Source organism: Pygoscelis adeliae, unplaced genomic scaffold (genome assembly GCF_000699105.1).
Source record: "Pygoscelis adeliae isolate BGI_AS28 unplaced genomic scaffold, ASM69910v1 Scaffold7, whole genome shotgun sequence".
In the NCBI taxonomy this organism is placed as follows: Eukaryota; Metazoa; Chordata; class Aves; order Sphenisciformes; family Spheniscidae; genus Pygoscelis; species Pygoscelis adeliae.
In genome coordinates, this window is record NW_008825268.1 from 1,884,135 (window position 1) to 1,911,637 (window position 27,503).

At 44.8% G+C, this 27,503-nt stretch overlaps 1 protein-coding gene across 1 annotated transcript in view; it reads left to right on the plus strand.

Annotated features, from left to right (window-relative positions):
- The first annotated feature begins 6,582 nt into the window (after positions 1 to 6,582).
- Positions 6,583 to 27,503, plus strand: part of ERBB4 (v-erb-b2 avian erythroblastic leukemia viral oncogene homolog 4) — a 580,731-nt gene continuing 559,810 nt past the window's right edge. Inside the window, exon 1 of the mRNA XM_009329670.1 lies at positions 6,583 to 6,628. Coding sequence (XP_009327945.1) covers positions 6,583 to 6,628 — 46 coding nt within the window. The remainder of the gene's footprint in view (positions 6,629 to 27,503) is intronic.

A 27,503-nucleotide genomic window follows, 5' to 3' on the forward strand; every position in this document is an offset into this window, starting at 1 on the left:
GATGATGTAGAAAGACCAAGTCCCGCCTGCCAGGTAGGATGCAGGTGCATGGGCAAAGGTGGGCAGTGCCATGCAAAGGCATTCTCCGAGCAGAAACGTGAGCGGCACCGTCAGGATGTAATAACTTGCTCACAAGGAAACTTTTTCTAATGTCCATCATTTAATGGTTGGCTTATGCCCTTGAAGCGAATGTCTTACATCCATAATACAGCCACGATAATTTCATTCTAAGAATACCCTATTTGATTAAGAACCAGCCATGAAGGCAAATACCAAATCTCCAGGTGGAAACTTGGCCTGGCAAGAGAGGATGAGAAGTTCCCATTAAGCGGGGCCAGGCTGGGACATCCCCTCCGACCAGAGGCACAGCCCGGCATGGCCCATTTGTCACAGCAGTAATATAAATTTGTTTTCTATTACTGACATGTATTTGTCCTTTCCTTTATTGCAGCAATAATTTCTTCAAAATACCTTAAAAAAAAAAAGGAAGTATTGAGAACATGAAAGTTTAATCTTAATTTTGTCCTAACCTTTACAAAATCGATTAAATTACTCCTGCAAGTAACACCAGCAGCCTTGCTCACCCCGGGCGGTGATGGCTTGTCAAGGCACTTGTGAAAGGGGTGAGCTCTCCACCTTGTGATAATCCCTAGGGCATGAAAAGTTGGGTGCGTTTAAACAACAAAAAAAGGTGATGCAGTGTGGTAGAGAAGCACTGAAATGTTAAACCAGTCTTGTTGAACTGGAGGTCTCTGCCACCCGTGGTGGTGGTGGGTGGTTCACTTGTAGATTTTTACACTGCTATATAAAATATTGAGACACTTTTGTATGATGATGCGGCATCACTTTATCAAAGAAAGCGGAGGAAGGAAGGTGTTTTACATCAGAGATAAATAATTGCTTTTCTTCAAGGTTTATGGCAAAGCTGCGTGCCTGGCAGCGTGCTGGTGCCTGGCAGCGTGCCGGTGCCCAGGACAGAGCTGTAGGCAGGAGGCTGGGATTTAGCGCACTCATGATGGTGGTTTTATGGAGCAACCTGCACCTGTGAAACTGTCCCCCCCAGAGCAGTTGGGCACATTTTAAGCAAAGTGAGAGCAATTACAGAAAGTACGGAAATCGCCCCGTTGCTCACAGGGTCTCAGGCTGAAGGAGAGAGGAAAATGTTTTTTTGTTTCTGATCCCTTCTGTAGGACTTCTGCAGCAGTTGGAAGCGTTTTTCACGGGCCAGGTCACTACTAAGGTGATTTTATCTGATATTTATCCCTCCACCTGGAGGATATTTTTGCTTTTGCCAACTAATAATCAGAGATTATTAAATTGGGGGTGGGTGGGTTTGAAGGGTGTAAGAATAAGGTTGTTATTTTTTGGAGTCAACTCCCTTCAGTAAACCTGTGCCTTTTAAAATAAGATGAAATATTTACATTCTCTGTTGCACCCAATCGTAGGTCCTATGCATCTGCCATAGTGACTCACGGGTCTTCGGGAGCCTCTTGCAGTATGTCTGTTTGGTGTTGCATCTGTTACATATGGTGGAGAAGGTAAGGGGGAGGTGGGGTGCTGTGTTGGGAAGTTAAGTGTCATATTTATGTTTTCTGAAACTATAGAGGTGTGAAACCAGGCTGATAGTTGCTGAAGTGCCCCAGGAGGACTGGCCTTTCCTTGCCTTCCTGATGTGTCCTGGTTGTAGGGTCCGCTCCCAGCCTTGCATTTGTGGTCTTGGCCCTGTTTTCACTCTGGAAGAAGCCACACAATGCTTCTGGCCCTCTGTTAAACTGCTACAGCATATTTTGCTGTAATAAATTGGGGTGATGCAGTAATGCTGGAGGAGCTGATTCAGCTGGCTTTGCAGAAAAAAGAATCGGTTTTGTTGATTCTTTTATTTTCTTCTTTTTTAAAGGGAAAAACAAAACGGAAATCTCAGGGGAGAATGTGTATTTGTTCATCAGCCTTTTTAGTTTTTCTCTGACATGTTTCTTTTCTCCCCCCTTCCATAAAAGCAGGCTGCCCCAGCCTGCAAGGATGCTGACCGAAGCTGCTTTAGTAGCAGGAGTTGAGAGGCTTAAGACAGAATTGCATGTTGTTGTTTTTAATAAATAAAAGTAGGAGCTCTAGTTGGAAACACCTGGGAAGGAGCATTTTGTGTGTTTGTAAAAACTCTTGGGCAAAACGCACTGTAAGTCGAGTCACCTGGGAAGAGGGCAGAGGCAGTGGTGCCAGGGATGGCCTCTGGGGACACCTGAGGATATGGCAGCTCCAGCTCAGGCACTGGTTTCTCAGCCCTCCTTCAGGATGCTCCATGGCATTTCTTTGACTCCTTTGCTTTAGAGTCTGGCTCCACGGTTTCACTGTTTTAAGCGTTTTCTATATAAAAAGTCAAACTCTGTGTGTGATGCTCTAGTCATTAAAAACGGGTCACCGGGAAGTTTGGCAGCAGCATGAACTGGTGGCTTCCCCTTTTCTGTTTATCATCATTCATCTTCACCTGCTTGCCTTCAAAATAAAGACCTCAGAGTTACCCTCTGAGCTGTTATTGCTGTTTTACTGAAACATAACGTGTATGGACACGCAGACACGTGCCACCATGCTGCAGGAGGTGTAAAAATACACATGATCACATGGCTTCTGTGCAGGATTCACCAGCATAAAAATCACAGTGCTCAAAAGTTGGTGGTAGACAGGCAATATTTCGAAGCTCTTCATCAATGTGGTGTTCACCCAGTAAAAAGCTGCTTCACGGTTGGCACGTGGAAACCGGCAGGCTGTAGGCTGTGATTAAAAACACATTTATATCTGTTAAATGTCTCTGGTGTTGATGCTTGACTATTTCTTAACTTTTTAAGCAGAGAAGTTAATAAATAAGTTAATTATTCAAACAAAGGTGCAAAGCAAGGGAAGTGAGCAGCGAAGTAGAGATTTAGAGATGGGTTTCTTCAGCCTGATGACTTGCTTTTGAGTTTTGCACTGCAGTCATCATGTTGTTCTGAAACAGATAAAGGTGGGGCTCAGCCATACGTACAAAGTGGTGTTCAAATGTTTTTCGTTGTCTTGTAATTGAATGGCTGTTTGCATCAGCCACATATAGAGGTGTGTGGATGTACCTATCCAGGTCTCTCCAAGAAAATGGCTTTTCAGTGGGGCACCTGCAGTGGGCCCAGGGGACGGGGCTCCTTCCCCATCTCCCCCTGGGAAAGCCATCTCCCCGCAGCTTTCCCGGGGTGAAGATCTGCAAAAGGGGAGCAGGAGGAGGTTGGGCTCTGCCGCGTTGCTTTTGCCAAAAGCATGAATCTGCCCCAAACGTGGGAAGACACAAAGTCCAACTGCCTTTTCCAGGCAGCTGGTCTGTCTGCACTGAATGGCAGGGGTCAAATTAATCTCTAACAGGAGTAGGCCCAGCTCATCGCTGGTATCAATCACTTATTTATGGTGGTGACAGCTGTAAGCCCAAGTTTATTTAAACACCACTCAAATCGATGACATGTTTTGAAATGCAGCGAGGAACACATTCATAGAAGAAAAAAATCCATAGAGGGTTATCAAATGTGGAGAAACAACCTGTGGCTGGGGAGGTCCCTTGCCACGAGCCACTGGGGACCGTGGGAGGATTCTGAGAAATACGGGGAGATGAATGACGGTACCTGCTCCAAACGCATCCCTGGTGGACCTTCATCGACTTCAGTCATCACAACAGGGCAAAGCCAGCCAATATTTTTCACATGCCCTCTCACCGCCTTTCGTGCCAGTTTTGGAGCTGCCTGTTCCCCAGACCCACCCCTACGCCCCTGAGGTTTCTCCACACAAAACCCTCTTTCAGCAGATTCTTTATCTGCTATCAAGGGAGTGTTTACAGCAGCTAAAGCTCTTAAGTGCCCTGTCTCGGAGACTGATGGCAATAATTAAAGCAGTGCTTTCCAGCCCTCTGCTCTTCTTCGCTGAATTGCTGGAAGTGGGGAACGGGGTTATGCCAGCCAACAGGAACCCTGGAAATCCATGTTCAGCAATTTGGTGTGTACTATTTCTTTGGCTTGTTAGCGCTTCCTCACTGCTGGGTGCAGGTACCTAGCTTGTGAAAACCTCCAGGTAGGGAGGAAGAATTGCCTGAGAATTGTAGGTCGTATTTTTTTTCCTTCTGTGCTGAAAAAAAAGTGCATCATTGTGATGTAATTTAATTAACATAAACCCCTTGTGTGTTGATTTATAAAATGAAGGGGAAGGGTAGTGGGATATTATCTTTTGGGATAAAAAAAAATAAATAATGAACCAACTGATTTGTTGAACCAACTGTGCTACAATTATGGATGAAATAGCACAAAACAGCATCCAGCTAACAAGACAGACGCAGAGATCGTAGCTGGTAATCACAGTGACACCAGGATGAGTTTTTCTAGAAGTGCTGTGAAATTGTGCAGTAAATTATGTTACACGAGATGTATTATTCCCTGGTTTAGTAAATAAACCTCCTGACAGCAGGTCCCAGCAAGGCAGTTGCAGGTAGCTTCACTGCTGTGTCAGAGCTGGGGCTCGGTGCAATGCGGTGTGGCTCTGGCAGTTTGGGAATGAAGTGCTCCCAGAGATGCTGCCGAGGGCTCATGTGCTCGCGCGGCTGCTGTTGTCCTCTTTGCTGTCTTCTCCTTTTGTCATGTCTTCAGTCCTTTCTTCTCTATTCCCAGGTTATTAAAAGTCTGGTTCTGTCTTATGGTCCTGCATCGCCCATTCCTTTGGGCGAGCAAGGACCTCCTGAGCACAGCACGGTTGCTGCCCCAGCCAGGAAGTGCCCCAGCTGCAGCTCGTGGCCCATGCATGGAGGATGTCTTGCTCTCTGGTCCCTTCATCTGCTGTGGCATGGGATGATCCCTGCTTTTTGTGGTTTAACCTGGCAGGCAGCTAAACACCATACAGCTGTTTGCTGACTCCCCCCACCCTGCCCCCAGTGGGATGGGGGAGAGAATGGGGGGAAAAAAAGAGCAAAATTTGTGGGTTGAAATAAAGACAGTTTAATAGGACAGAAAAGGAAGGGAAAATAATAATAATAATAATAGAATATACAAAATAAGTGATGCACAATGCAATTGCTCACCGACCGATGCCCAGCCAGTTCCCAAGCAGCGGTCATCCCTCCCCCGGGCAACTCCCCCCAGTTTCTATACTGAGCATGACGTCACATGGTGTGGAATATCCCTTTGGCCAGTTTGGGTCAGCTGTCCCGGCTGTGCCCCCTCCCAGCTTCTTGTGCATCTCCAGCCTTCTCAGTCGGTAGAGCACGGGAAGCTGAAAAGTCCTTGACTAGTGTAAGCACTAATTAGCAACAACTAAAACATCGATGTGTTATCAACTTTGTTCTCATCCTAAATCCAAAACACAGCACTGTACCAGCTACTAGGAAGGAAATTAACTCTATCCCTGCTGAAACCAGGACCCCACTCAAAACCATACCATACTTGAAGTACATGGTGCGGGCAGCGTGCTTTTGCCCCAGCTGTCCCGGGCAGGAGACCGGAACTGCTGCTCCTGGCCATGTCCAAGGCTGGATCCTAGAACTTGGCTTCATTTTTTAACCTGGGAAGTGTGGAGTAACTATTAAAGAAACTGAACTAAGGCCATCAGGGTCTGACCTCTGCATAAAAATAAGACAATTTGTTCTGAAAGTAGTAATTCAATGAGAGCATCCAAAAAGTCATCTCATGCGTGAAGCCCCAGAGTGCATCAGGTGGAAACTGCTTCCTTAGCCTCCAGTGCCTGTATCCATTACCCAAATTAGTACTCAGCAGAAGATGGGCTCTTCTGCCCGCTGTGCTCAGCGGCTCCTTGCTCCTACCAGGAGGGGATAAGCGAGCAATCATTTGTCTGAACCCGTTATGTGCTGTCATGTGGGTAATCACTGCTGCACATTGCCTCCCTGGCAGTAGGTGCTCCCCAGGAGCTGAGGGATGGTATTACAGTATCTTCAAGCGGTTTCATGACAGCATAAAAAATGTGATCAATATTCAGTTGACTTAAAATTTCAGCATTCAGTTGTAGTGTTTGATTACATGTAGCAGCTCTCTTCCCCCTAGTAGCTGTTAGCATCATTAGCCATGGCATCCTCTTGGTATAGCACTGAAATCTTGGGCTGTAGTTTGTTGTCCAAATCCTATTTTTACTGAGATGCCCCCATAAGTAATGAAAATAAATGTACTGGTATGTTTATTCGGAGGTTTCTTTAGTAAGGAGGTGTTTAATAAGCACCTACCAATGTAAACAAATTGAGTTCCTTGAGTCACAGCTGAAGTTGAAAGTTTTTCTCCCTTGGTTATCAAGGAATATATTCTGCATGGAAGAATTCACAGCTTACAAAGACATCTGGTTGCTAAATAATATAATTAAAGTAAATACAGCATAACAGGGACCTACTCCCATGTTCCTAATGAGCAGAAAGTGGGTTTTGGGTGAGGGAAATGCATTGGCTGGTGGAGGGAAGGAAGAAGGAAAGAGCAAAGAAAAGCTATGGGGGGAAACCAGAGAGAAGGGGAAAAATGAATGGAAGAGAGGAGGGTGTAAGAGAGAGTTGATGAGAGGTGCCTCTGCACCAGAGCCTTGAGCGACACGATGCCTAGAGACTGTTTGCTGCCAGAGGCAGATGGTGGTGGTGGAGGTAACTGGTGGTGGGGCTGTGACAATAGCAGTAGACCTAGGCGATCCCTCGAAACTGGTAGGGCACTGTCTTGCGGGGCATCTAGCTCTGTTGCTCAAAGTTCAGAGGCTCTTTTTCTCCCTGATTGTATAAAGGGCATTTTTCTTTCTAAGCAGTTGGCTTTTCCCTTTTACTGTTTTAATAATTTCGGAGAGCGGAAAGCCAACTGTCGACAAATCTGTGCAAAGGTGCTATATTTAGCTGTTGAAGACAAACTGCTCACAGGAGCAGCTAGGTGGAAACCAGTTAGCTGGGCTCGGCTGACCTGCTCTTTGCAAGCTACAATGTTTGAGTAGTCCACCTGGGGAGCTCCAGAAAGGCTTTTCCAGTCCTTCCTGCAAAGGACCAGGGTGGAGGTAGTAGTAACCTTGAGCCGTCAACTCCTGAAGGTGCCTTTTCCCATTGGCAAAGCCCAAGCACCGCCATTGTCTAATGCTGGGGCAAGAAGGTGCCCCCCATATCTCCATGCCCCTTGCTCCATAAGGAACCCAGTGTGGTGTTCAGGAAGGTGTTCCCATAGGGTCTCATCCCCAGGGCTTGGCTGTACCATGGCTATGCAAATATCCCAGCCATGCTGCATGATGGGTGTTGCTTTTGCTACCTGAGCTTTGCTTTCTCTCACTTGGCAGCTGCAGTGCTTATGGTGGGGGGTCCTTTTCCTTCTGTAACTCATCTCATCTGACAAATCATTTTGGTGGTTAATTTTTGGCATTACTAAAGGTGCACGCTATTCAGCTGTAAGGATAAATCCATACTTTTCCGGAAAGTTTTGGGGGACTTGTCGGGCCAAGGATATTCTTCCCGCTCCATTGTAGACCCAGGTTATTTTGGCAGAAAAACATGTTTGGGAGATCCTGGCAGGGCAGGCTATCCTGAGGATAATTTGTCAGGTGTGGTTTGGAGGATCTCTGCTGAGATAATAAATCCCATGTCTGTTTGTCTGCAAGCCTTGCGCTGCCCATTCGATCCTCATTGTTTCTAGTATTATACCCAGTAGGAATTAAAGATAGCGGTAACTTACCTTGCTCTGGCATCAGCACGTCTCTAATGTTCCCAGAACAGACAGCGCTTGCTGTTAGCGCAAGCTTGCTGCCAAAGGACAATGCATCATATTGGTTTGGAGAGGCGAAGCACGGAGAGGCTGTCAGTCAAGGGCTGCTGGGGGAGGTGCAGCACGGGGGGAGTCGCTCATCCATTTTCTTTACCAACCGCAAACAAATTACAGTGGATAACAGTGTGAATGCGAGTTGGTCTTATTCCCTTACTAGCTGCATCTCCCATTAAGTGTTCTGCGGCTATGTTATTACAGACCTCTTTGTGAGAAACCGTCATGGGGTTAAGCAATCTACCAACTGGGAGGAGAAGTTGGGTGAGATGATAGTGCCAGAAGGACTCTGGTTTTATGGAAACCAGACAATAACTATTTTTACCTTTTATACATTACTGCACAAACCTTTCATCTACTCTGCTCTAGGGAAAATCTGATACCCTGCTACCAAATACATTTTCAGAGCAACCTAAGATAATGTATTTCTTTACTTACTATATTTTATGTTGTCACTTTTGCACATCTGGTTCCATATAGTGATCTGCTGCTGAACGGGCATTGCACTGATGTATGGGTTCCCTGCAACAGCAGCGTGCAGGACTGCAATATCACATACAGAAATCCTTAGAGTAAAACTTTTCCGTGAACTTTTAGTATGAAAGTCAAAATGACCCAAACCAAAAAACCCAAACATCCAACTAACCATCACCCAAAACATTTCATAGAGGATATTTTGAGCTTTGTCTGCTGTTCTTGAGTTGGTATGAGATGGAAAAATTCATAAGGGCTCTTATTTTCCTCCTACACATATGTGATTTTTGTACATGAGAGAGAGCTGCTCAGACCGATGCAGGAGCAACAGGCAGAGCGGGGCAGGAGCAAGCAGAGATATCGGTGTTTACCTTGCTAACACAATAACCATGCTGCTGAATATTGTCCTTGTGTTCCCGGGCACCATGTGCCTCGCTGCTGTGTAGTGCTGGTTCCCAAGAGAGGCAAACCGGGGTAATCGAAGCTTTTCTTACACATCTTTGACTGCACAGACCACATACTGAGTAAATTCTCTATTAGTGTGTTCCCACCTTGAAACCTTTGTGTGAGGAGCTGATTTATTTGCTGCTTAAACGTGCAGAGCAGTAGCATATGTGAAAACACATGCAAGAAATGTAAGGTGTAGGTTTGGTTTGTTATGTTTTTTTTTTTTTTAATGGGGTTGGTTGCCCTCATAATGGAGAGCACTTGTTTACATGGTGTTCTGATAGCTCTGTGACCTGTGCAGGGAAAACAATTTGCCTTTGGGGACAAATGTCTAAAGATACGTTAATTTTTCGTGGTGTTCATACCTGAGTCACAGAGGGGTGGAAATTCAGTACACTGCCCCCCAAAATCTGTCCCCTGTGAAGTCAGCTATCTGCTTGCAGAGGAGGATTTGGATGGTGCCTCCAGGCTCCCCATGCCTTTTCAGCAAAACTCAGAGTAAAGGGCAATACAACAGAGAAAAAATTGCAAGTGCTGGCATATTTTGAACTTGTGGATGGCACGTAGGGGGAACTTCCAGCCCTGGTGGTGCTGGGAGGGAGGGAAGCAGCACTTTGCAAATCCCCAGTAAGGACGTCTCTGAGCCCCCAGTGCTACACAAGCTCCACTTTATTAAGTGGGCAGCCTTGCAAGCCATCTAGACTTATTGTAGGATTGGCTTTGTAGCATTAGATGGCCTTTTTTTGATTTAGTTACTTCTTCTTTGTGTGTGTCTGTTACAGAAAAATGGTAGAGACGGTTCAGTGTGGTGCAGGCAAGGTGGGAGCCTAACAAGGAGAGAAGATAGCAGCAATGGCTGTGCATGGCCGAGCTGTGTTAGCAACATTTTCTCTTATCTCTGTAGGATTTTCCAGTACTCTTCAAAAGGCTAAATTTGGGAAAAAGTGACACAGCAGCAATTTAAGGACTGCCGGAGTTTTTCAGTGGCATAGAGCTTTGCTGTGAAGTGACGTATAACGACAAACACAGGTCCTGGAGCCAGTCTAAATTTATCGCTGTGTCACAATAGATAGTTAAATTTAAATGTGTGTCCAGTACTTGCTATTTCAGTAGGTTGCAATCAGCTTGAATGGATATTACCTGAATAAATCAGAGCTGAATAGCACACCCATTTCTTATACAACAGAGCAGCGCACATTATCCGGGGGTGAAAGGAGTTGGTGCAGAGCCTCTGGCTGGTGGTATTGTAACCACAGCTCAACACTGCAGTGTAAAAGAACAAATTTTGGTGTATTGTGGACTCCTCTAACATGGAAAGTGCTTGCCTCTGCAGTGTCCGAGCTGGTAAGTTACTGTGATTGGGTGTACAGAGATCGCGTAATCTGTTGAATGAATACTGAGCAGCTGTACCTACTGTCATCTGCCCAGGCTGGCCCTACTTACGTGATTGTGGAAGGGGTATTCTTCATAGTAATTAAAAATGACAACCAATTTGATGTGGCTACATTCAGTCTTGGGACAGGTCAGCCTCGGGCAACACCCAGCAGTTATGCCTTGTTGTGATATATCTGTATTTTTTCTAGGGAAAGGTTTTTTCTTGCTACTATTCCAGGTCACATCTGGAACATGTTTTTGAAGTGGATTTCCTGACTGTCCCCACTTGCTGTGCTTGGGTTCATGCTGTGGAGCTGCCTCAGGGTGCCTGTGCTGAATTTCTTTGGGGTGAAACTCCACTGGATGATGTGCTCCAAATCTCTGTTAAGGCTCTCTGGTTGCTCATAAGCATTTAGTCCATGGGATCGGGTTGGACCTAGTCTGCATTAAAATTCCCCAAATGCACGTGCTGTGGGTGTTGGGTCCTGGGTGCTGCTTTGTTTCGTTCTACAGGTCCATTGGTATTGCTGAGCTCCGTTACCTAATGTAGGCTCAGGGGGAGGTGCATGGAGCTGGGTGGTGTACCTGCACCCCAGGACATGTCATATGTCCAGTGCAGGGAAAGGAGTGACTCCGGTTGTCTCTGCTGTTCCTGCACCAGGCTATTTCCATCCAACGTGGTGTGAGTGTCAGATGAGGGAGGAGGTCTCCTTGCATGCTGTCTGTTCACTCTGGACAGCCTTTTACTGCTTGCTGTCCTCTCTGCTCATTGCTACTTTCCTACAAGATACTGAGAAAAACTCCATACTAAATCTACCTGATTTGATTTTGTTTGGGGAAAACAAACCGCTTCCCATCTTACAGCTCCATCAGCTTCATGAAGTCTTTCTTTTTGCTCAAGTTTGTGGTTCTTCTTACAGCATGTAGACAGATAATGACATCTCTGCTTTCCTCTTTTCAACCCACCATGAATCTTCTGCTGCTGTCCTGCCTCATTTGTTTCTTCCTCTGATTCTCCTCATTAAATAAATTGCAGCCGGAATGTCCTGTCAGACGAACAGCAAATTGATATATTGCAGCCTAAACTTCAAAAAGGAAAAAAGAATTTAATTACAGTGACCCATGTCCTCATCCCACCACAGTCAGTGATAAAATGGCTATTGACTTAATTGGGAACAAGGCACTGCTCCCCCTAATTTTGAGTTGCTTCTTTATTACCATTAATAAACTGGGTTTCCCAATTTGTATGGCGAGCAGTTGGGCTGGTTGGCCAAAACCTTCCCTCTTTGTTGGTATAATGGTTAGGGATGTTTCAGGGCTATAGGCCAGCAACCTCCTTGATTGAGCTGGTACAGGCAAGTACCACCTCTATCAGGGGAAATCAAACGAAACTCTGCAATATGAGATAGGAAATAACATACCGAATGGGTATAAAATGCATTCATTTGGCTCTGATGTTTTTTTGTTGAAGTTTTGAAGAGAAAGCCATATGGAGATTATCTTTCTCTTTTATATATTGAAATACAGGAGCTCAGGGGCAGAATTGTAAATGATGTGGTTATGAGTTTACTCTGCACTCATAGGTATGTTCCCTTATCTTGTTATATGGCTGCTCCTAGGAATCAAATATTTAAGTTTACATTGCACTACTTCTGATGGCTGGAAGCCTTCGTTTTTTTAGATGACGCTATACATCAGGTTTACAAGATTCGACGAGGCCAAGTGCCAGGTCCTGCACTTGGGCCACAACAACGCCATGCAGCGCTACAGGCTTGGGGAAGAGTGGCTGGAAAGCTGCCTGGTGGAAAAGGACCTGGGGGTGTTGGTCAACAGCTGGCTGAACATGAGCCGGCAGTGTGCCCAGGCGGCCAAGAAGGCCAACGGCATCCTGGCCTGTATCAGAAATAGTGTGGTCAGCAGGAGCAGGGAAGTGATCGTGCCCCTGTACTCGGCCCTGGTGAGGCCGCACCTCGAATGCCATGTTCACTTTTGGGCCCCTCACTACAAGAAGGATGTTGAGATGTTGGAGCGTGTCCAGAGAAGGGCAACGAGGCTGGTGAGGGGTCTGGAGAACAAGTCTTATGAGGAGCGGCTGAGGGAGCTGGGGTTGTTTAGCCTGGAGAAGAGGAGGCTGAGGGGAGACCTCATCGCTCTCTACAACTACCTGAAAGGAGGCTGTAGCGAGGTGGGTGTTGGTCTCTTCTCCCAAGTAACTGGCGATAGGACGAGAGGAAATGGCCTCAAGTTGCGCCAGGGGAGGTTTAGATTGGACATGAGGAAAAATGTCTTTACTGAAAGAGTGGTTAAACATTGGAAGAGGCTGCCCAGGGAAGTGGTTGAGTCCCCATCCCTGGAAGTATTTAAAAGATGTGTAGATGAGGCGCTTGGGGACATGGTTTAGTGGGCATGGTGGTGTTGGGTTGACAGTTGGACTCGATGATCTTAGAGGTCTTTTCCAACCTTAATGATTCTATGATTCTATGATTCTACAATTCTGGTAGTTTAAAGGAAAGGGAGAACATGCTTTCATGACTCTCAACAAGACCTTAAAACTTTTGATTATTCAGAGGTGTTGCCCTTGTTGCCAAAATACATGTATTTCTGTGCTTTGGTTTTGCTTGGGTCTACTCTGAATGTAAAAGAAATGGTGTGTGCAACTATGGCACAGATTGGATGTCTTGACGGGGAAAATGCTGTGTCCCCACAGAAAGTGATGCCCACTGAACTGCTGCAGAAGAGGGGGTTTGCCAGCTGAGAGGGGGTTATTTTGTGGAGCAAGAGCAATGAGCTGCAGCCATGGGTGCCTGCATTGCCCCACTGCTACAGGTGATCAAGCAGCCCTGCCCAAGTCTGGCCCCAGCCCCACCGTTTACTGCGGCTCCCGGGGTGCGTGGCTGCAGAATCAGGGCCATGTTGCAAATGCAGAGGAAATCGCTGATCTGAACCTTCCATGGTTTCCCCAAAGCTGCGTCCTACCCTGAGCTAAGACATATGGCATCCCGCTGTCAGGGGACACTGAAAGTCACTGCCGTCCTGGCTGAACTTCACTGTAAAACACGCATGTCCATGATGCCTGCGGAAGACGGGTGCTTGTGTGCACCTCCTGGGCTTTCTCTGCGGCTGCGGCATTAGGAGCCAGCCAATGTCTTCGTGGCCTATTTGTCACCCTGAGACTAAACCAAAGGAGTGAGAGGAAATTAATAAATGTTAATATATGCTAGTTTAATTGCAAAGCGCTGTTTTCATCAACTGCTGTTTGAAGAACAGACTGAAGTATGTTTGTAAGCTCAAACAAATGTTGGCTTTTTAAAGCTGTTGCACAAATACAAAGATCTTGCCGCCTTTAAAGAGGTTTAGAGCTGTGAACTGTTCAGAACCCAAAATCTGTGGATAAATACTGTGGCTGAGATTCAGTAGCGCCTATTAAAGATAATATTCTTCTACTCGGTAGCTTAAGCCAAGCTTAAGCTAAGTCAGACTTCAAATCCTGACTCATGCACCTTATTTTGTGGGTAGCTCCAGCACTGCAGCACCCAGCCTTCTACGTTAGTTGGAACAAGCAGAAGTGATCTCCATCTCATTCCTGTTTTCATGTGCATGAATATGTTTTTCCTCCAGACCTTGCAAAGGCTTCACCTCTGGTTTGAGCAGCAGGAAGAGCTTGTTCTGCATGCTGCTGAGGGAGTCTGGCTGTTCCTGCCGCTCTTCTCACTGTCCTCAGCCCAGAGGAATCTTGGGGCAACAATTATTACATGGGGGTATGTGATCTCTGAAAGCAAAACCGGGAGTTATGTTTAAAAATATTTGAGAAGACTCCTTCTGCTTGCCCAGGGAAACTGGCCGAGACGTCCTTGCGTCCTGAAGCTCAAGTGACATTCACCTTAGAAACATTTTAAAAATTATTTTTAGGTGAAATCAAGGACGTTTCTGTAAATTAATTACACTTGAGAGGTAAAGTGCAATGCAATTTAAAAGTTATAAACCAGAGCAGCTTTTGAAGATAGGTGAAAAGGTCTGAAGGCTGCGGACCTGTTTTTAAATGTAGTCATGGTTACTTGGCTTCTGTCTTACAGAAAAGTTTGTGCCTAATCCAGCAGGCAGGTAGGAAAGATAAGACCTATTAAATCCAAGGAGTAGCTGGAAAACCTTGAAGAAGTGTGCTTTGGGAAGAGTGCATATTAATAAATAAACATGACTTCAGTAGGTGAGTTCATGCACAGCAATATGCATACCGAGCCTCACTGCCTTTTTCTCTGCATGCAAACTCAAAATAGGGTTGTTTCTTCAGAGATGTAATGGTCAAGGTACAGGAATTAGGACGTCCTTGAGTTCAAAGTGAAATCCCGGCTTGAAAGCAGGATATGAGGTCCTTATGTTCTGGTTAATTAATTCTTGTGATTTCCTATGGAAATGGCCCTTTTGTTATTTCATCAGTAGCAAAATTAAAATGTGGCCCCTACTCAATAGCAAGAACAATAAGCTCATTGTGATATGCCATATAGCACTAACCTTTCTTAAATATAACCACAGATTCAGATCTGTAATATTAGGTATAGCATGCTGATTATGCTGTCCGAGACCTTTGCAAACCAGTTTTCTCTAATTGAGATAAAACCTGGAAAAATAGACCATCCTGTAGCTCTGATCTCCCAGGGAGAGGAGACAAGCATCCCTTGTCACAGTGTGAGGATGCTCAGGGCGATGCATATATTTGTGTAGCGCCTTCCACCCTCCTCACCGCCTTAACCAGGGTTTATTTTAACCTACTTGGGGTTCAATAGCAAGCAAAAACCTTTTACGTGTGAAGCACAGCATTCAGCCACCGCTGCTGGCTCTGGGTTTGGACTGACATGGGCTCTATCTGCGCACAGACCACTATTGATTTGGCCGGCACAGATGCCGATTCATGGGGAAGGGGCTGATTAACAGCACCCGTGGCTGTGGATTGTGCAGGAGTGCCTGGGCTTGGTATCCTTCCCCTTGGGAAAAATGGGCCACTTCACAGGCGTTTGTATATCAAACCCCAGCTGAGGGGCAGGGAAACAGAAACCCAAGTATTGGGTTTTTTTGTTTTGAAAGTGTGCAAGAAGGGGGGTTTTGTGATTCTGGGCAGATTAATTTCACTTTTTTGGTGCCTGACCCCCCCCTCCACCCCCCCCCGCCTCCATAGTGAAGTTAAATAAAAATGCTAGAAGCTGCTGGACGTGGTCACGCTGTGTCAGATATTTCAGGCAGCCCTGGTTGTGACTAAGAGTAGCTGCGAAAATTTAAACTGGGCAAAGCACCCTCTCTATGCAGAGACTAATGGCATCTCTCGAGGGTAGTCATTTTCAAGTAAATAATTCCATGTAGTTGTTTACTTTTATTACAAATAATATCAGGAAACCTTAGAAGATATATCAACCTAATTTCCTAGGTGCTTTGATGTGCAGGATACAGAAAAACTAGGAGTGGAGAAGCAACTGGATGTGCGTGTTGCTTTTCAGGAATCGTAGCTTTTCTTTCTTCGGTTGCATATTTATGTTAAGTAAATATTCTTTATACATAAAGCTCTTAGGGCCAAAAGGAAATCTTTATGAAAGAAGACGATAGAAGTATTAGATGATCTTCTGAAGTTTGTAGATAACCCAAAGCCGCAGTGCTAAGGTATTAATTCTGGTGTAAGAAGAGGTAAATTGGAGGCTGGGGACAGTTTCTCTAAGTGTGTGGGGAGAGTCTCCTTTCAGTGCCTGAGGATGATGGGGAATGGAGAGGAGCTGCCATCTTAGGAAGATTCTGACCATGCTTCCACCTGTAGAAAAGATGCACAGGACCAGCTCTGGAAGGCGGGGAAAGTGGGGTTTATGTTGCTTGCCACTCACAGCATTGGAGGCCAGAGGATACGAGAGTAAGCACTGGTGTAAGTTAAGCAAACAAGGCGTTGTAGATCCTTGAACAAAACAGCGATTAGAATTTGGAGGCTGGGAAGGGTCATTTTCGTCTAGGGCAGCCCAGAGAGCCTGCATAGTCTCCTGGGCAGGGCTGGAGGTTAAAGGGAAGATTTGGGAGGAAGAGTGAGGAGGGAGGGAGGCAGCACTCTCGGGAGGGCTTTCAGGAAAGCAGAGCAATGCGCAATATTTGTGGGGTTTGGTAAAAAGAGAAGTGAGCGTTAGGAATATAAAGCTTGACAACTACTAACAGCTGCCTGCCACAAGTGCTCTGCAGAGAGCTGTGGTGGTTATTTTCCCCACTCCGTTTTTTATTTGTCATTCCAGAAGCAGGAAGGCAATGCCCAAAGTCCAATGCAAAATAAAACAGAGTGGTTTTCGATTGTGCCGCACAGTCAAGTGGAAAAATGCAATAACTGGGTCTCCGCTTTAAGGCACATCTGAGCCAAAGCAAAGAGGAGCCTGGCTCCAGGTCATGTGGCGGAGCCGTCGGGGCTGCCGTCGGGAGGGGAGCTGAGCGTGGTCTGCTCAGCAGCCTCCGACAAGGAAAGTTGATCAGCAAAAGTGAATTTTTTGTAGACTTTAGAGTGGCTGTGCTGTTTTGAATGTGCCTTAAGTGTCCGAAGTTCAGCTGCTTGTTAGGATGATGAGCAGAGTCGTACGTCCTTTACTCACGAAAATTGCTGGGGCTCTTATGAGACTAACTGTGTGTCAGAGATGTTACCTAGGTGAAGAAAAAATTGGCAGATCAAATGCTAGATTCTTTTAGAAATGTTGGTAGGAAAAACTTCCTGTATTTTTTTCCTTCCTCCTGCACCAAATTAGTCAGGATGCCTGTGAAATAAAACTGAGTCACAGCGTTTACTCCCCGTGAAAAGTAATGCTCTTTTTTCCCCTCCCTGAGATCATGTGTTTTTCAAAAGGCCAATGCTTAAGCATTACTCGCTCCTTCAGCAGCTCCTGGCCCTGAGCATGGGAATGCACCGGCAGTAACGGCTGGGGGAGGCGGGGGCTGCTCTTCCCTCCGACGGCTGCCCATCATCCCACTGCTGCGCCTGCCGGCAGCGCGGTGGGGAAATAATGATGGAAAGAGAAACTACTGGCTGTGAAAGCTCTGGTTAGACTTCGAGTAGCATGCTTTATTTACTGATTTTGGTATAGAAATAGTCAGAAACAGCAGGAGAAGCAATACTTTCTTCCAAAAAGATAGAGACGCCTGTACCTGGGGCTGGGAAACCAGCTGTGCTCTGGGAGAGGCTTCCCATCAGGCAAGCCCAGCCCAGCCCAGCACAGCACAGTCGCCCGCTCTGTGCTCTGCCCCGGCTTCTCTGAAGAATGGCGGTACATCCCCAGTCGCAATGCAGTACTGCTTTGAAGTCTAAAACCCTGCTCAGACATGAAAAATTATTTTGTAAGTTGATAGGCACCAGCAACATCTGGTGATTTGTGCTAAATTGATGCTCAAACTGAGGGGCAGCATCAGAACTGGGCCAAAAATAGGGATTTTTTTGAAGGACTTCTTTGAAAGAGAAGTGGTGCAGTTACCAAAATGAAGGCAGAACAAGGGTACGGTGCCCTGGCAAGGGCTGGAGGGCTTGCGCAGCTGTGGTCTCCCAAAGAGTCCTGGACTCACTGGCTCCTGGAGAGAAACAGGGTGCTGTGCATGGGGGGCTTCCCACCACCATGGGTATTTGTACTTGAGGCGTGTGCTCTCCTCTCGGTGATCTTCCTTCGTTCCCCATGTTAAATTAGTACCATCATGTCTGCAGTGCGTCTTGCCTTCTCATGTGTTGTGCAGTGTTACTTTAGTCTGGAGAAATTCAAGGGAACAAAATGCTGTATTTTTCATGAATTCTCCCTGAAAAAATATTATCCCTTTTTTTTTGGCAAGCTACCTTGCAGCGATGCCGAATCCTAAGCAGTGTTTGTGGGTGAGGCAGGTATTCCCCCCGAGGTTGACGTTTTTAGTATTACTCCTATTCTGAGCTCCCAAACACACAGAAAACCAACGAAGCCCAAACACATTATGCAACTGCTGACCTTGATCAGGTTCAAAATTATCTTAAACATTAAACAGTAGCAAGCGTGACTTTTATTGTGGGAAGTATTTTACGCTGCATTCAAGCATGATTGCTATAGTCTGGGGCCCAGGTTTGACTTTATTATGCTCCAAGTCTTTCAAGTTAATTTATCAAAATGACATACAGCTCTGGGGGCAGCTCCGTGGTATATGATTGACTAAATAATACTCTGAATTTCTGAAAGGCTTTTAAAGTTCACTGCTTTCACACCAGGTGTATTTGTTGTTCTAATGCAGGTCACTTCCTCTCGTAGTCGCGCCATCCTCCAAGCAGAGCCTGGTACAAACAGTTTCTAATGACATAAATTGGATTGCAGGGTCAAACTGCGATGTCTGAAAGGTTTTTTTTTTTTTTTTTTATCCAAATGCTATCAAGCCAGTTGTTTTGTTTCCTTTTGACACACATCTATTTTCAGATGCGATTAACAGATTAAATGGCTAATTTTGGTAAGAGGTTTGGAGGAGGCCGTCGTTTTGCGGAGTGGCTGCAGGCATCGTCATATCCTTCTCGCTTGTTGTGAAATTCACCCATCACTTTCAGTAGAAAATGAAATAACATTTTAGAACTTTTAAGTATTACTCATGGCACGGTAATGTTAATTGTTGTCAGTTCCTGGCTACTAATGAAAGAGCATGAAATTTGAGTGTCCCGTTACAAATGTATTTATATTTCAGAACAGTGCTGAAGAGGAAAGGTTGAAGAGGAGATGTAGCCTGGGCAGTGCTCATTAGGGCAGCAAAGTGAGGACACTGACATTGTTTCAGGATGGGGCTCATTTTTGTTTCTTCCCAGGGAACATTGGCACTTCTAGTTCAGTAAGTTCCAAAATAGGATTTTAGGGTGAAATTCCAGTTTTTGACAAGTTGTTTGTCTTTACACCTAAGAAAAGACAAGTTTCCTATTGTATTAGGGAATCGGGCAGGAGTTTATTCTCTTTCCCCAGTGGTCCGTGGTTGTTACTGTACTTCGCTAAGTGATGATATAGTCATATGCAGGGATTTCTTCCTTCCAAAACCTATTTTCTAATCTTTTTCTAGCAGCCCACCTCAAAGAGAATAGTTATCTCACAAGTGTGCCAAGGGCTAGGTAAGGACTGAAGAGAGTAGAAAGTCAGAGAAGAGGCATCTCAGGAACAAAGTAGATTAGATTGGGGGAAAAAAGTGGAGAACGGGCTCAAAACCGTGGAGAGGAAGCGGGGTTGTCTGAGCCACAGTTTCCTTTTTGCTCTAAAGTAAAATTCACAGCCTGGCGTAGATCACGTGTGGTATGTGCTCTATTAGCAGACAACACGCTGCAAGCATTGGCCATGTACCATTGAAGGTCGACACAGCTTGATGACTGGGTGAACAGCTGTATTACTGTAACAATTTCTATTTCAGAAAAGATAATCAAGCGTTTGTGAAGGCTTTACAACAAGGTTGAGAGGAGAAGCTGTTCACGCCAGGCGATATGCTGAGCAATAAAGGAGCTTGGGGTACAGTGACACACTGCTTGCAAACCTACCCAGAGCCGAAATGAGGTGCTGGGAGTGCTTGGCAGTAGGACATGATCGTTTCAGTTTGGAGGTCTGTGATCATATGCAAGGTAACTTGGAAGTGAGACAAGGTGACGCGATATCATCCCTGCCTGAGTGAATATGTCCCGTGTTTGTAACCTCGGCACGCATACAAAGCCGGAATTGCTATCGCTTGCAAACAAATACACGTACTATAAGCAACAGAAAGATACAAGCTCAGTAAGAATTGCAGGAGTAGCTCTTGAAGACTGTGCATGGAGATTAAGCTGGCTCCAGCTGACATTAATAGGAGGGGTGTAGTAATTCTTTTCATCCCTTCTCCTAATTGCAGATGCTTTTTGAGATATCTTGATGAAGATTTTTGCAAACCTCCTGAGGGAGACATCTGCTCCTGGTAGGAGGCTCCAAAATTGTAGGTTTTCTTTACTGCAACTGTGTACTCTGTAGAGCCTGCTAAATCTTGCTTGCTTAGTTGAAAATGGGAACTTTTAGTTCGGTGACTACAGAGTGTGGGATTGGTGATGTAATTGAAGGAGCCATACATTGCGTCAATCACGCAAATGTCTCTGACCGCTTTTCAAGCAAATTTTTCAATGTCTGTGCCTGCCATAGTTCTAAAAGTCAGTGCCCCGTGACATGCTCCACTTAGGATCCTTTGGCATTTGCATTGTCTGCAACTGCTGTAGTAGATTAGAATGTATGCTACTTGACCGGGGAGTGGGGCTAACCTGACAATAAATGTGTATTTTAAGTGTAACTGTTGCATTGCATTAATGTTGTTTATCTTGTCATGGTAGCCCTGCATTGGCACATGACATGAGCGATATTAACGATGTGTGAAAGGCAGGGCTTTTTTAGGGGCTCTGCTGGTGCAAAGTCCAGCGTGGTATAATTAGAGCAGTATCTGGTCTGCTGATAAAATAAAGGCAGCTAATTGCCAACATTTTCATTTTCTTAGTCTCTCTTACTCTTCAAAGACTTCGCTCAGCTTTGTGAACGTATCCCTTTCAGGATAAGGTAACTTGTGTGAAAGCATTTGCAAGATTAATTTCCACTTACTCTCAAGAGAATTGGGGAAGTTAAAACAAGCATGTATGTTCTCATTATTTTTTCGGGCATATTTGCCCACTGGGGCTGTTTCTAAGATGCAGAAGCAGTAGATAATGTAATTGTATAAATAGAAAATCTTCAATCGGTCAATACAGATGCAGAAGTTGCATCACTGAGGGAGGAGGGTGAGCCAAGCCATGCCTGTGGGGACTCCAGGGGATCGGTGTCCTGCGTCACTCACACCAAGATGAGCCCGTGGGCGATTCAACATTGCAGGATGCTGAAGCCAAGCACCAAAAGGTGCTTGGTAGAGTGGGACAGGCGGCTGCTCATGCTCGCTGGGGGCCGGGAGATGCGGTGCCAGATGAGGGGAGTGATGCTGAGATGCAGTGACGGCCACCTCTCTTTGGCACCCTATAGGCAGGCTTGACCTCTGGTTTTCAAGAGAAAATAACGTACGGCACACCACTGTGGAAAAGCTGCCAAGCTGCAGCAATGACAGGTGCAGATAAGGAGGCTGAGTGAATGAAGCCTCTGTTTTTTATGAAAAAACCATGCAGCATGTTGAACAAAGCCAGCCTCTTCCCACGTACAAGGCCCATTAGGAACTTTTCAGCTATCATTTATTTAGACAGGAAGTATATTCTCCTTTTACAGTAATTTATTGGCTGATTTATAAAGGTTGCTAGTTAAATTTGTTGGAGTGGGAGGACTGAAAAATGGAGATGAACAAGCAGCTAACTGAAAAGCCAACTCTTCTTGTATGAACCATGGTCTGTACCATTTTCCAAACAGGAATGTTAATAACAGAGTCAGTTATTTCTGGTTGTTTTTCTTTCAGCTTACTGGAAGCCACGTGGTTCCTGTGCCACTCCACATACTTTTACAAGATTCCTGAATCCTCTGCTAGTTAATCAAAATTTTGAAGTTGGTTAATGTTGTAATTGGGAGGATTCATAAGCTTGGGTTTGCAATCTGTTTAGAGGCATAAATTTAGTAGGCTAAAGAAATAATGATTATATATAGAAGGGTACTGTTATGTGGATCTCCATGGGATTGTAAAGTCAGTCCATTTCTATGGAAATAACCTTGCATTGTTAACATCCTCCTCAAAGATTGATGCCAAGGATCTGTTATTTATTAAATATTTTTCTTTTATTTAAAAAAAAATTAGAATATAGGATTTTTGTTAGCCTGAATCACACTGAAGTCTATTAAATCCCCTGTATACCCTGTATCTCTCAGAGGCAGAATACCAGAGGCTTGGAGGAAAGTGTTAGACCCGTAAAGCTGACGTATAAGATAATATGGCCATAGGCTTCACCCTGATCTCTAATAGCAAGCGACTGCCTTTGCCACCAAGGTTTACAGTCTAATGTCACTTCCGAGATGTGCTGTCATTAACCATGACTTTGGAACTAAATCCTCTGTCTTGTTTTATCTTCAGGACACTTTGAGGGCTTACAGTGTTTATAGGCTGGAAACCAGAAGTTTCATGGCATCACAGGGATGCAGTTACTTTAGTGCATTAATTCTTATGCTCTCTCAGCTGTAGTGAGACAAGGCAGACCTCCTTCACTTCTACTGCACTGCTACTGTATGAAATATCAGAAAAACGGAATGGAGCCTACTCAGGATTAGTAAACGTGCGAAAAATTATACTACTTTTAGTAGATGCTACTTAATTTGTTTCTGGGGGATGCAAAGTTTTTGTCAGCTCTCCATATTATGTAATGGTGCCATGAAAATTGATGTTCTTGACTCCTTGGGTTGCCTTTCAAGGAGGCTCTGCTGACCCACTGGATATGTCAAAGAAAATGAGAAGGGTCATAGAGTGTTATGGAGCGATGTTTTCTGTCTCTATGGAGCCCACATTACAAATCTCCCATCCCTGTTCAATCGTTTTGTTTGCAAGAAGAGTAAGAGCAAGGATCAAGTAATCTGTGGGGGGAACCAGGTTTGAAACTGAGAGGACAACTTGCTAGGAGGCAAAAGAGGGGCAAAAGTTTAGCTGACTTTAAAGTGGAGCTTAGAATTTAGCCTGCCGTGGATCGGGGACTTTCCTTTTGGGGGCAGCAGCCACAGCTGATAGGGCCCCTTACTCTTACTCTCCCTTGGAGAAGATGCACTTCTCCATGCATGGTATGGTCTGTACTTCTGGGTCTAAGTAAAAATTAAAGGTCAGTCTGCGCTTATAGTCCCAACATAAATGAATAGGAGGGGCTGAAAAACAAACCCTGGGTAGAGCTGAATGAAAATTTTGTGTCTGGGATGTGGAGTTGTGCCGTGTTTAGTAAAATAACAGACTAGAAAATAAAAATAACCAACTTGTGTAAGCTAGCACCTGTGACAACTATAATTTTGGTCTGGGCATGAGATGATCACCATATAACAGGCCTTAACTCCAGTTTCTAATTTTGCAATTCCTAAGCAATTGTAACTGTCAAGTGAGCTCAGCGTAAGCTATTGTATCAACCCTTGCAAAGTGGCTGGCAAAGATGGCTAGACAGTACCAATGGATGATCGAAGAGTAAAGGATGTCTAACTGTTGCATCTCATATTTATATCTGCCTCAAACCTCTTATTAACCTTCCCATAATGGATTGTCAACTGTTCTTACTCAGGAATGCACTTAGGCTTGTGCTTAGCTTTGAACATATTTGCAAAGCTGACTGAGCTCTGTGGGAATTAAACATTGCTTAACTGCTGTGCTCAACTGAGACCTTGGCTCAATGGCCACCCTTTTTGACCCACAAATTTTTCCTCTGTGGTTAGCTGTGATGGTGTTATGTCTTTGATTCCCACCCCCAACAAATGCCCTATAACCCAATACAGGTCTACCAGACTTCTTGCTCCAGGTGTACCTCATTCTTTCTCAGCTCATATAGGCTATGGTCTTTCAATAGAAGGGAGGTTATCCACAAACTTGGGTCTTACTGATGCCAGTGAGGAGCCCTCACTGGTATATGTGGAAGACTTTTGCCCACAAACTTTTCTTTTCGGCTACCATCTGTGAAAATTTTTTTACAGATATAAATAGATATGTTTCTGAGCACAAGGGCTAGAAACGTCTACGCCAGCAGGTGTCTACTTGGAGAGGCTTAATATACAGAGGCTATAAATTATGTAAAAAGTATTTGTTGTTAAACTGTGATAAACTTAGCTACAGGAAAGCAGCTGGTGCTTTTTTGCCTATGAATTTCTTTGTGTTTCCCTAAAGCGCTAGCCAGACAACGGCACATTTATAATTTTTTAAAACTACATGTAGAGTAGAAAGAGCCATGTTGGATTTGATATGCGAGGCGTTCCAGCGGGATTGCTTCTAAGCTGGTTACCCATCTACTGAAAGCCTTTCTCCCTCCTTTCGTTCTGTGTTTGGATGTCTTGATTTGCTTGGGAAAGGGCAGTGTAAATGAGTGATTGCCACAGAGCAGCTCTGCACCTTCAAGAAAAATGGATAAGCCTGGAAGTGGAGATGCCCATTTAAAAACTATTGGTGATTCCCTTTCACAGACGAGTGGTGGCCGTGGCCACTTGCACTCAGTAGTTGCTAGACTTAATCATCACTGCAAGCCTTCTGCAAAGTCTCCCATCAGAGTTTGAGACTGCTCATGTCAGTATGCGGAAACATCCTTCAGTCCAGAAACAGACATTTTGATTCAGCAGAACTATCTGCATAATTACCTAATTCCATCCAGTTTGATACTGAAGTTGTTATGTTTTATTTGAATTCACATATTCAAAGTCAGTGTATTTTCTCTTTGCATTTTCAGTAAGCCACAGATTTTTGCAGTGTCTGCATATGACTACCTGATAGAAGCCCTTGGTTGTGGCTCTTAAACAGAGAGAAAACATATTTCCAGAGGTATCTAAGTATCTCCCAATAATTATAAAATGTGAACTAACAAGTCTAGTGTTGTTACAGGCAGAGGAGCGAGGCACAAGCCAAGCAGTTGCCCAGATGGTGAAGGCAATGTCTGAGGAGCTGGGAACCAGTCCTATGCCCCTTGAGACAAGAGCCGATGCTGCGACCATGCTTAAATTTTTCCTTCCCTCACAACTGTGGGACAACAGCATGAGCTGGATGTTTTCCACTAAAATAATTAGAAGTGAAATGGCTTATAACATCATTTAAAATATCCATCAGTAGGTTGGAGTTGATATGCCTGTGTTAGCACTGCGTTGTCTTAAGCTGCCTGTAGATCTGAGAAAGATGCCATACTTCTAACCGTGCGATGGCTGTCTCATCTCTGGCCTTTGATCCTTCTTGTATTTCTGCTATAATGATAATATACTATGAACAGTCAGTCTCCAGTTTGTTACTATGATTTTTGCCTTTATTGTTAGGTGGAGAGCTGACTAGCACAAATACCTATTTGATGCAAACCTCCTGGAGTTGGGCTGAGGAAACTGTGGTGTTTCCATGAAGAGATACAAGGCTAATGTGAGGAAGGGGCAGCACGTTGGTTATGGGAGTCATGTGTCTGAAACCCACTCTAAAATGAATATTTAATGGTGCATCTTCAGCATGCTGCTAGCAAGGTCTGGAAAATGTTCTGTTTATTCCGAATTCAAGATCTGTGGACACGTCCTATGGGCTTGCTAATGCCTCTTCGAAGGCAAGGAGGAGGCCAGTATTGGTGTCTATAAAGTGCTATGTGTGGGTTGGGTTTGCCTGGTATTTTTGCAGTGGGTGGCTGTTGTGGGGCTTGAAATTCAAGCGAGAGCAGAGCTGAGCAGACAGACTGCTCTGACTTATCCTGAGTAGTCGATGGGATGATTTTCTATGGCAAGCTCCCTTTTGCAGCCAGTTCAGCTTCCTGTGTAAGGGAAAAAGCTGGGGAAACAATGTTTTTGTCACAGAGGTGATGGGCCCTTTAGGAGGACTGGTATTCAAATACACCTGCAGCAGGGTAAAGCCTGGTCTCAGCTGGGGGCAATTTCTTTAATTGCTGGTGGGGCTGGAGAGCACAGAAGTCAGACAAGTTGTACCAGGAGGCCTTAGTTCTCAGGTTGGGAGCAGGCCAGGAGATGTTCCCTAAAAGCATGGAAAGACTTCACTAACTTGCTCTGTGCTTTGAAGCAAAGGAAAATTGTCCTGGAAAGCAGGGAAGGGTGAAATGGGAAGCAGACTTGCTTGGATTGGAGGTAAGTCCCTGGATATGGAGCAAAGAGCTCTATGGGCAAGTGGGAGATAGTTGCAAATGTGAGGAAGAGTTGGTTTCTTTTTTAACTTGCACAGTTGTGGACTAGATGTATTTCATGGTATGGTTACAGAAAACTCACCTGTGCTCTGGAGTGTATTTCATGGGTGATGAAACTGGGGGCAGTGGTAGAAATGAAGGCAGAACTTAAGGAATCCTGTTTCTGGTCTCTGGCTTTGCTATCTATCAGCAATTAAATAGAAGAAAAAACCCCAGTAAATCAAAACAACTTGCCTCAAAGTACAGATTTGCTGTCGAGTAACTTAATGAACAAGTTTTTCTCTCCTTCTGAACTGGCCCCTGTATTAAACTTCTTTGAGATTCCCTCATTGGCGCTCAGTTTGAAGTCTCAAGGCTCAAGTAATTTTTTTTTCTGCAGTAAGAAATGGCAGGCGATGCAGTAACCTTCAAAACATATGAGTAACACCAGTTCTTTGTCAGAAAGCCGTATAGCTGAAAAGGCTTTGCCAAACTACCTGAAGCCAGAGTGCAGACAAAATGCGCTTGGTCACAACTCAAGTTTTATAGGTGTGTAAAAAGAATGGAGCGCGCTCTGATGGGTTTTAAAGGCTGGTGCAGTGAGTTACTGACAGGTCATCTTGGTATGACAAAGCCAAGTCTGGAAAGTCTCTCTGGAAGAGGTGAGTCTGTATTGAAATGCATTTGTGTTTTGACCAGCTGTGAATGAACATGTACTCAGCTGTTTATGGAGAAGTGTGATATAGAAAAGGTCATCCTGAAGGCATTTTTAAGGAGAATGAGCTAGGTTTTGACTAGTAAATTGAGGGTTTCCATTTTATGAGGCAGTGTTTGCCTTTGTCTTTGAAGGAAACTGGGGCTGTGGTGGTAAAAGTGTGTTTATATTTGGAAAAATCTGAGACGTCACCTGATGGGGAGCAGAAGGCTGTCCAGTTTAGTCCTCAGTTCTTGCAAACCGTTGTATCATGTAATCCCTCCTGCAAAATTTATCGTGCCCTGCCTTAGAGTGCTAGGTTGCCATTTTTGCTTTTGCTCTTGCTCTGGGAGGATAGTTCTGGGATTCCTGGGATGTTAAGAAACCCTTATTGCCAACCTGAGTCTATTCTGCCTACGTTACTGTTATTTGTTCTTGTTGCCAGCATTGTATTAAACAAGTTTGGTTTGGGTTTTTTTGTTTGTTTGTTTTGTGGAAATACAGTCTATCTCCTTGGTAACGTATGTGTTGTAAACAACTAAATGCCCTCCTAACCTTTATTTTCTGAGTGTAAATAAGATCCATTTCTGAGTCCGCCCTCTGAAAGCGGGCTTCCTGGTTACTCTGCATGCCTGACTCTCAGCCTCTTTCTGTTCGAAATCATCTGTATGGAGGAAGTTCCCGTGGCTTTCTCACCAGGCACTAACACAGATCTTTCTCCATCTCTGGAGAAACCTTGCTTGTGATACCGCCTGGCTGCCTCAGTATTTTCATGAAAAAACCCAACCACTTCCTCTCCACTTCTTTATTGCAATTTTGTCTTTGGTTTCTCAGCGTGCTCTCCTGTGCAGCAAATTTACTCCTCAATTCAGTTTCTCGTTTCCTGGGTAGATTTTTACTTCTTTTTGGTGGCACCGATATATTTTTCTTGTGTAAAATCTGCACATGCGTACCTGCAGGTCTCGAATTGTCCACATTGCCTCTC